General features: G+C 39.3%; 1 protein-coding gene across 1 annotated transcript; it reads left to right on the top strand.

Moving 5' to 3' along the window:
• Window positions 1-418: 418 nt before the first annotated feature.
• On the top strand, window positions 419-10,463 carry LOC306934867 (uncharacterized protein; the record flags this gene model as incomplete). The annotated part of the gene is made up of 10 exons (XM_079517676.1): window positions 419-455; window positions 1,636-1,890; window positions 2,301-2,405; window positions 2,946-2,993; window positions 6,034-6,135; window positions 6,808-7,248; window positions 7,527-7,583; window positions 7,899-8,336; window positions 9,177-9,310; window positions 10,455-10,463. The coding sequence occupies 10 exons, from the start codon at window positions 419-421 to the stop codon at window positions 10,461-10,463; spliced, it is 1,626 nt and encodes a 541-aa protein (XP_079373802.1).
• Window positions 10,464-10,990: the final 527 nt, after the last annotated feature.

Raw genomic sequence — 10,990 nt, forward strand, 5'->3', positions numbered from 1 at the left:
TTTATTTCAGATAAGGAACAAATAAATATTAACATGTTGCAGAAATGTGTTGGCTCTTTGGCAAAATGCAGCAAGCCTAAATTCAGGAGAGATCAAGTTGAATGTTTTGGGACTAACAAAATTAGCCCCCCGGGCCTCGCCCACTAAATTGTGAATTCAAGGTTTTGACAGCATGGGAAAGTGGAACTTATGTAGTGAGACTAACCAGAAAAGAAATGAAGCACAAGAAGATAGCATGAGAGAAATTATCTTCCGTATTTACCAAACAGGCTTCATAGCAGCCCTTAAGCTGATGTCCGCAATTCATTCATTTTTTGTATCCATGTATACCTGTCCTTGCGAGACGTTGCCTATAAATTGGGGTTGTACACATTGAGTATGTTTTCAGTAGGCCTACACTATAGTTAGTATTAGTATAATGAATGGCAAGTCTGTAGCTCTGCACTCTGAAGACGGTGAGCTGGACTCTCTCATGTGCGTGTCTGTTCCCTTGAAATACAATCAAATCTATTGTAAGCACCTGCTATCCTCTGCCAGAAACACTGAAAAGAACTGTAACTACAGTGCCACTCTCAGAGGCATGAAATCCTAGGCTGGTTCTGTAGTTTGTTTCTTCCACAGTTCAGGTTAAGAACTACAGCAGATTAGAAAAACATTGCAGGCTAGAAAGGAACACATGTGGGCCTAATCAAATTAATAACGGGTGTGTTAGATTTAGGTGTGCCAATGTGCAAGCATATTAGACATTAGTCAACAGTATTGTCAATGCACATTGACACACCTAAATCTAAACACACCCATTACTTTGATAAGCTGCAACTGTGTTGCTTAAATCAGTGTACTATAATTAAATTCTTAGGGTACAGTGCAGTCGCACAATATTTGCTGCTATGTGGACCTACCAATGCGTTGTGTCTAACCTGCAGGCAACTAGTTTTTGAGTGGTGCTAGCCACTCTTATAGACAGCTATGTGTGTCCCTGGGCCCTGGCTGTGTCTGTCTGTCCGGCCGAGTACGGAAATAGCGTTTGTTGACCACCAAGTGTCACTGTTGCGCAGCCTAACACACACACACACACACACACACACACACACACAGACCAGGAAGGAGGGCTTGTACAGTAAAGTACTACAGCACGAGTACAGTACAGCACCACTCACTTCAGACTGGTCTGATTTTTTAATGGCGGGTGGATCATTACTGTAGAATTGGCAAATTTGCTCTATAGAGCGCCAAAGTCCTGACGGCCTGATACAGGCTGTTTGATACAGCCTGTTTCTAGCGAAAATGTAACTAATTCAGTAGCAGTAACAATAGCGTTTTCTCTCAGTCAGTTGATTCTTCAAATCCATATGAGTGAAACGGTTTATTTTTTGAGGCTATCTAAAATCCCCCTATGGGGATTACAATGCAAATAAAAAGTACATGAACCCGTGGATTTGTGCCCTCTACCGATATTGACATAATATGGTTATGCCTAAGTATCTCAACCTGGCCTGGGCTCAGGTTGAGATACTTAGGCATAACCATATTGTAACGATCCATTTGGGCCAATATTTATACTCTCAGAGATAAATTAGCACAGAGGATTTGACTGTATGTCATTTGTTGAACTGAATGGTCTGGCATTTGTAGATGAGGTGGACGAGCCTTCCATATCCTGTGTGATGAATGACACATCTGATGTCCACGCATCACTGGTGTGCTCTGCGGAGCCCCGAGGTCCGCCATCTCTAATGAGACTTGACTGGAGGTTGCCTGGAGAGTCACGCCCTGGCCCAGAGTTACCAATATCTGTTGGAGGAGATGATGATACCGTCTACACATGTGGGGTAATGAACCCTGTAAGTGAAAAGACAGCCACGTTCTCGGCAAAGGATTGCTTCCAAGGTAAGACATTTTTACATTTGCAGCAATTCAGACAATGTGATGGTTAATTAATAAGCTAAAAGTGAATATCTAACTATGCTGTCATCAGGACAAAGGTGAACGCCTCTGACAGTAAAGTGATAATGGACTATCTGTGCTGAGTTTTTATTTTATTTTTTACATTCAAATCAGTCAGATTTAATTGATAATATACAGTAAATGAAACATGCTCTTGATTACAAACTGCTGTTTGTATAAAGAAGTGTTCCATAAACTATCAACTAATTTAATAGTGCGTAGATGCAGAATTGGATTAACAGTGTTTAAGTTCTGTTCTTTAGACTTTTATTATATGAATATTCTAGGGACAAAGAATAGCTGTAATGTATTGCTGCTAATGTGACAATGCTATTTGTGGTGTTTATGTGCAGGTGAAAGCTCTTGGGCATGGATTATCCCATTGATCTGCATACTAGCCATTCTTATAATTGTCCTCGTGGTTGTGGCCATCTTGTACTACCGTAAACGCAAGCAAGGTACAGTTGAAACTATTGCCTGTCTAAAATAATTGTTATTGCCAAAATAATTACAAAGCTTTCATTTTATTTGTCAACATATACAATGTGTATCTTTTAACTGTTATGACTGCTAAGGCAGAATAGTTCCCTTTTCCCCCTTTTCTTTTCTTTTACAGAACTAGGGTATTTACAGGACACCTGTATCTTTTATATATAATTATTTCATGCTTAAGTAGATTGAGATGTGCTTCTATAATCATCGTTTCACATAATCATCAAATCATAAGCAGGATTTGTTTGTTAAATAAAACAAACCTTTTTAGCGTTGCTTTGAATTGCATTTATTGCTTTTAATTTCTTAGAAATTTGGATTGTTATTTTTATTTTATTATCCTTTCTTTAAAATGTTCCTTCTTTAATCATTGCGAAGCGCATTGCGACGTTGCAACTAATGAAATGTGTTATATAAACACTTTATAAATAAAGTGATTGATCACTATTTTGCATTATCTCCTCCCACCCTACCCCACTCCCATGGCTTCTACCTGGATGCTACAGGGAATGAGAAAACAAACACATATGATGTGGAGAGCCAGCCGTCAGAAGGTATTGTTTTGTTTGTTATTACAAATACTAACTGCATGTGCTTAAATCCAGTTTTTGAAGTTGTGTTTTGGATATGTAGTACCTGCTATCTACTGTACAGACTACAGACAGTGATTGGAAAGCTGAAAGTGCTGACCTAGGGAATAATGTGTTAAATAGATCACAATAAAGACTGAACCCAGATTATATGCCAGATTATATGCATTAAAAAAATCACACCCGTGTGAAGTGAGGGGCGCTCTTATCATCGTACATCATCACGCCGTAAAATAGACACTATGCCTATTTGCTCAGACACTATGACGTAAAATTCTCCATTCATTGTCAATGGGAATTTAATGTTTGTGTAGGACAAAATAGACACTAAGTCGATTTGCTCAGACACTATGACGTAAAATTTTCTAATAGCTGAATATAGGAGGGGCTAGCACCCCTCAAAAATCACACCCGTGTGCAGTGAGGGACGCTCTTATCATCATACTGTACATCATCATACATGATCATCTCATTCAGGCCAATCACAATTTGCGTCCTCACCTTCGTCTTCAATGTTTGTGTTTACACAAACACTCAAAGCTGGCCATTCATTGTCAATGGCATTCAATGTTTGTGTTTGCACAAACCCTCAAAGCTGGACATAGGAGCGCCACTCAAAAAGTAAAACTGCACACTCTAGTTCTGGATAATGATTATTATCTGGAAGGAGAAACAAATCTAACTAGGTTATTTAGCCTACAGTACTGTAGTCATTGTTGATAGACTTCAATAGCTCCATTTGGAAATAGTTTATCACTCTCTAGCAATGATTAGCAAGAAGTTGCTGTCTCCGACATGCTCTATGGCCGAAGGCCATGTGTGGGTCTGACTCTGAACAGCTCATTTCCGGTGCCATTGGACCGATTGGCGTGAAACTTTGCACATAGGCCAGAAGTTATTTAACTTGGATCGGTACTTGATTCTTTCTCTTAGCTGTAAGTAAGTAAGTACATTTTATTTATATAGCACCTTTCACAGAGAGGACTTACATACAATAAAAATACAGAACAAAGTAAACAAGCAAACAATGCAGATAAAACATGTGATTGTACAATTCAGCTCAAACAAGAAACAATAAGATCATCATAAATACATCATAAAACAAAGGTATATTAAGTTCAGGTTGAACCATCCACAAATTCTTGTTTAAAAAGAAATGTTTTGAGGCTATTTTTAAAAATGCCCACAGAGGAGGAAAATCTCAGCGCTAGTGGGAGAGCATTCCATAGTTTGGCTGCTACGGCCTGAAATGATTTGTCACCTTTCGTTCTTAGTTTGCTGTACTGCATTTCATTCTCACTGTTGTTGGTGCTGTGACACCACAAGTTTATCTTATCTTAAAAGGAGTGTCAGGAGATTTGCAGAGAGTAGCATTGCTAAATGAAACCTCAAAATAGGGTTTGGCATGCAAGGTGTATTGTTACACAGGATAAAAATGCCAGCTATGGCTGTCTATTCTTTACACAGCATGGAGCAGATAAAATAAACAATGAGTTTAATCCTGTATCAGCTGATGGAAAAAAGCTCACAAAGCTCTTCTGAAATGTCTACTATATTTTAGTGTAGGTTTGTTCCTAAGTAAAAAAAACTATTTTGGATTCATGAAAGGGTGTACAGCCTTGTGCGCATCTCAGGTGTATTAGATAATAGTGAAAATAGCTGATCTACAATGTGAGACCACTTGTACATCTGCTATTTTGACCTTTTGTTTTTGCAAATGTATTAAACTTTTTGCCTATACTGACATGGCCAAAATAGGGAATCAATTAATTGATTATTTTATAGTACATTTTCAATTATCATATTTTAAAATAATATTGAGTAAATAGATTAGTTCGATTAACTCTTGCACACCTAGAAAGGACATTTTATCCAGACTGCACCAATTTCGTAAAAGCTATTAGAAATTATCTATCATCCACCCCCCCCCCCCCCCCCCATAGTGGGTGTGTTTGCAACATTAATACATATTGTAATCAATTCACCAAATCATGGTCCCACTTGTAGAAACTGCAAACACGCTGATGGACATATAATAATTATGTTCAGCTCTGAATGCATCAATTGAAAAATATATACAAATCTGTTTTTGCCTCATGTCTCTAAAGTAGCCTAGTTTATTTTGCGCCCTGTAGTTGAACCACTTAAACCCTATGTACTTCATTGACTGGGGTCTCCCAGGGGTCTATACTTGGCCCCCTCCCTTTTTCCATCTACACCAAGGGCAGTATTATGCGTGTCTTAAGTACCAGGTCTTATTACTTAATTTAAGACCTGGAGGCGTGATCAACACCTCCAGGCCTTAAGTTAAGTAATAAGACCTGGTACTTAAGACACGCATAATACTGCACCAAATCTCTTCACTGAAAACAGCCGATCTAAAAGCTCTCAATGCACTTGTAGATCGCTGAATGTTTGCCTACAAACATGTCCAGGACGGATGCTAGGGTCCATGTGGTTAAAACAAGAATGAGTTTAACCTAAACTCTAAGCCAGTGTCCTGGTTGTGTGCAGAAATGGAAGAAATGGCAAGTGAGTGTCAGTGGCGTATCCAGGAATGACGTTTTGGGCAGACAAGATGTGTTAATTGTCGTCTCCCCGCGCACACTCGTAGCACTAAAGGTTTTCAAAGAGATATACCTGCCAGACGAGTAGGATACAAAGGCTGAAAGGCATGCATTTACATTCCAATGGGTGTGTGCGTGTGTGCGTGCGTGCGTGCGTGCGCGTGCCGTGTGTGCGAGCTTACTTGGGAAATGTATACTTACAGTAGTACATAATTATGTATTAGCTTTATAATTTGACTGGACATCTTTGGACATTTTTGCTCAAAAAATACAACCCACTGTCACTTAGGGTAAGGCTTGTTCATTATGAACTGTGATTAATTCATAATTTCCAGCTATGAAATGTTGAAATGTTTTGGAAGACTGATTCAAGTGAAATAACGGATTGCTTGGTGAATTAATTTTATTATACATCTTTCTCTTGATTCTCATTTCAGGGAAGAAGCCAACTAAACAGGAGAAAAGGCATCACCTTAGCCGACATAGCCGTGATGCAACCCTTCCAAGCAATCAGCCATTGGCCCGACTGGCCCCAAGTGGTAAGAACCTGAACAGAAATCACATAATACAGACCCACTCATAGGCAGGCCGCAAAGTAACCAGACATACAGGGCATTCTAAAAAAATAATAATATTGTGATTAAAATTCATTCTTTTCTGTAAGGTATTAATAAATAAAAAAACTTTCATATATTTTAGATTCATTACACATCAACTGAAATATTTCAAGCGTTTTATTGTTTTAATATTGATGATTGTGGCATACAGCTCATGAAAACCCCAAATTCCTATCTAAAAAAATAGAATATCATGAAAAGGTAGTCTAATGAGCTATTTAACTAATCATCTGAACCAACTAATTAACTCTACACCTGCAAAACACCTGCAAAGGATTCCGGAGCCTTTAAAAACTCCCAGCCTGGTTCAGTACACAAAACCAGATTCATGGGAAAGACTGCTGATCTGACTGCTGTACAGATGTTTTTTTATTGGTCGGATGAAATATTCAAATAGGAATTTTGGATTATCCTGAGCTGTATATTAATATTGAAACAATAAAATACATCAACATATTTCAGTTGATGTGTAATGAATCTAAAATATATGAAATATTTATTCTTATTATATTATGGAAAATGTACTTTGTCACAATATCCTAATTCTTTGACTTTGCATTTATTGACATCATTACTGTTCATTCTGTTAATCAGGGCCAGAGGAGAAGACAGACAAAGACCAGGAGAAAGAACCTCTGCTGTCCAGTGAAAAGGCACAGTCTCCTACTAAACAATATGTGACTCGACCTGAAGTCATACTTAGTGAACCTAAAGATGATGCAGGCTTAGACCAGGTCACAGTAAAGCCTACAGAGACAACTGAACCAAAAGCAGAGGAATTGACAAATCAACCAGTTAGTGAATCAGAAGATCCTAGCTGTGACCCCAACCCTGATCTGAACCATAAGCAATCTGAACCAAGTCAGTCCCAGGAAGAATCAAACACTCCAGAGCCCAGTAAGGATCAGGATGACACAGTAGAGCCTGTTCATGCAAGCCAGCATGAAAGTGACTCAATCGAACAGACTCCTGCACAGATTGTACAGATGAAGGCAGATGATGAGGAGATGCAACCATCACATAGTACACCAGAAGGTATGTGATATTACAGAAGAGTGCAAATATTTCCACATTACTTGTAGTCACATATTACAGTAGTCTTTTGAGATAATATTTGTTTGTATGTAGAGAATAAGTGACTGTGAATGAAGCACAGCTCATAACTATGTTGTTGCTTTTGAGATGCATTGTTTTAGAATTTAAATTGATGCCAATAAAATATTCTACAGTATATCTACACTACAGCTAAGGCTGGATCATTTGCGTGTCAATCACAAGCATCTTGTTTTCTTCTTCTTTACACTTCTTTACAGAAAACATAAAGTTGGGGAATGAACAGATGCCAGTGTTGCTCAACGAAATCCCTAAAGGTTTGCCATGCAAGTGTTATGACAATTATTTTAACTATAAAATATACAAATGTTTGGAGGGAGAAGCGAGTGCATTTTCCGGCAGCAGCGTCAGCCGCGGAGGCAGGCGGCATAAAACGGCACAAACCCTAACCCTACCCTTCTGGAGCGGGGGCCGCGGAACGGACCGACACTGCGGCGGAACGGAGCTGTCATCATCCACCCACAGCTCTCCCCCGGCAGCTGCTGTCCCTCCGACCCGGCTGCCGGAGAATGCACTCGCTCCTTCTGAATGTTTGAGTGTACTGGTAATAAATGTTCTGCTGGCTATTTCAGAGAAAGAGGAACAGACGTCTACAGAACAAATTCACACTGCAAAGAAAACTCCATTCCCTGATGTGACTCAACCTGAAGACATCGATAGTGAACCTAATGATGATGGAGGCCTAGACCAGGGCACAGTAAAACCTACAGAGACAACTGAACCAGAAACAGAGTCACAAGCTTTTGAAGGGACACATCAACCAGTTAGTGAATCAGAAGATCCCAGCTGTGACCCCAACCCTGATCTGAACCATAAGCAATCTGAACCAAGTCAGTCCCAGGAAAAAGCAAACACTCCAGAGCCCAGTAAGGATCAGGATGACACAGTAGAGCCTGTTCATGCAAGCCAGCATGAAGGAGAATCAATGGAGTTTGAACAGACCTCTGCACAGTCTGTAGAGATGAAGGCAGATGATGAGGAGATACAACCATCACATAGTACACCAGAAGGTACAGTATGTGATGTTGAAGAAGAGTCAAAACATTTCCATTACACATAGTCACATGATTACAGTAGTATTTTGAGATAATGTTTTAACAATATTAGTAGAGAGTGAGTGAATGTAAAGGGATGATGAGCAGTAGCTGGTCCTTGTTTAGAAATAAACCCTGACGGTGATTAGACTGACTCGAAGCAGAGGTCTTCATCACTCTGAAGGGGTTTATTTCTCAACACTGTCCGGCTCACCGTTAACTATCCCACTTTGAACATGGCTACTTAATAAAGAAATTAATGAATTGACATGTGGCAACAAAACAATTTAATTTATTTTAAAATGATCTGCTTATGGTAAAGGAAATAGTCCATTAGATTATGCCAGGTGCTTCCAGCACTACATGGTCGGCTCACAAATCTCCGACAGGAAGTGTTGATCAAAATAGAATCAATATTCTGTTACTGCTTGCCTCAAATGTTTTCAAAAACATTCTTTAGTGTACTGTTTAGCTGTCAAACTACATTGTGTTTGTTTACATGGCTGCCATGTTGAATATGTGCAAAAACCAAGAAATGCAAATTAATTGATTCATTCTGGTGAGCACTCTCTGGCCATACTAGCAACGGTCTGTAATTCATAGCAGCATCTGCTATTAAGAAATAACAGACAGCTGAATGCCGTGATTGACCAGTTAGAAACTATTATTCAACCAAGCTCTGTAATAAAGGACAGATCATAACCAGGCTGAATCATTAGGGTGGTTTGGCATGCACGTTTTATAATGATAATATTTTAAAACTATGAAAGGTGCAACTGTTTGAATCTATTGGTAATAAATGTTCTTTCATTACAGGCCATGTGACAGATGAGGCACAGTCTTCTACCGAACAAAATCACACTGTGAAGAAACCCCTATTTCCTGATGTGACTCAACCTGAAGACATCGATAGTGAACCTAAAGAAGATGGAGGCCCAGACCAGGACACAGTAAAACCTACAGAGGCAACTGAACCAGAAACAGAGTTACAAGCTTTTGAAGGGACAAATCAACCAGTTAGTGAATCAGAAGATCCTAGCTGTGACCCCAACCCTGATCTGAACCATAAGCAATCTGAACCAAGTCAGTCGCAGGAAGAAGCAAACACTCCAGAGCCCAGTAAGGATCAGGATGACACAGTAGAGCCTGTTCATTCAAACCAGCATGAAGGAGAATCAATGGAGTTTGAACAGACCTCTGCACAGTCTGTACAGATGAAGGCAGATGATGAGGAGATACAACCATCACATAGTACACCAGAAGGTACAGCATGTGATGTTGAAGAAGAGTCAAAACATTTCCATTATGCATGGTCACATGATTACAGTAATATTTTGAGATAACGTTTTTACAATATTATTAGAGAGTGAATGAATGTGCAAGGGATGATGAGCGGTAGCTGGTCCTTGTTTAGAAATAAACCCTGACGGTGATTAGACTGACTCGAAGCAGAGGTCTTCATCACTCTGAAGAGGTTTATTTCTCAACACTGACCAGCTCACCGTTAATTATCCCACTTTGTACATGGCTACTTAATAAAGAAATTAATAAATTGACACAAAATGTGGTGACAAAACAATTTAATTATGGTAAAGGAAATAGTCCATTAGATTATGTCAGGTGCTTCCAGCGCTACATGGTCGTCTTACAAATCTCTGACAGGAAGTGTTGATCAAATATGAATCAATATTCTGTTACTGCTTGCCTCAAATGTTTTCAAAAACAGTCTTTAATGTACTGTTTAGCTGTAAAATTACATTGTGTATTTCTTTACATGGCTTCCATGTTTAATACGGAAAAAAACAAGCACTGCAAATGGATTAATTGAATCATTCTGTTGTGCACAATCTGGCCATACTAGCAACTGTCTGTAATTCATAGCAGCGTCTGCTATTAAGAAATAACAGACAGCTGAATGCCGTGATTGACCAGTCAGAAACTATTATTCAACCAAGCTATGTAATAAAGGACAGATCATAACCAGGCTGAACCATTAGGGTGGTTTAGCATGCACGTTTTATAATGATAATATTTCAAAACTATGAAAGGTGCAACTGTTTGAATCTATTAGTAATAAATGTTCTTTCATTACAGACCATGTGACAGATGAGGCACAGTCTCCTACCGAACGAGATCACACTGTGAAGAAACCCCTATTTCCTGATGTGACTCAACCTGAAGACATCGATAGTGAACCTAAAGATGATGGAGGCCTAGACCAGGACACAGTAAAACCTACAGAGACAACTGAACCAGAAACAGAGTCACAAGCTTTTGAAGGGACAAATCAACCAGTTAGTGAATCAGAAGATCCTAGCTGTGACCCCAACCCTGATCTGAACCATAAGCAATCTGAACCAAGTCAGTCCCAGGAAGAATCAAACACTCCAGAGCCCAGTAAGGATCAGGATGACACAGTAGAGCCTGTTCATTCAAACCAGCATGAAGGAGAATCAATGGAGTTTGAACAGACCTCTGCACAGTCTGTACAGATGAAGGCAGATGATGAGGAGATGCAACCATCACATAGTACACCAGAAGGTACAGCATGTGATGTTGAAGAGTAAAAACATTTCCATTATGCTTGGTCACATGATTACAGTAATATTTTGAGATAACGTTTTTACAAT

The sequence above is a fragment of the Electrona antarctica genome (assembly GCF_951216825.1).
Source record: "Electrona antarctica genome assembly, chromosome: 13".
NCBI classification, from domain to species: Eukaryota; Metazoa; Chordata; class Actinopteri; order Myctophiformes; family Myctophidae; genus Electrona; species Electrona antarctica.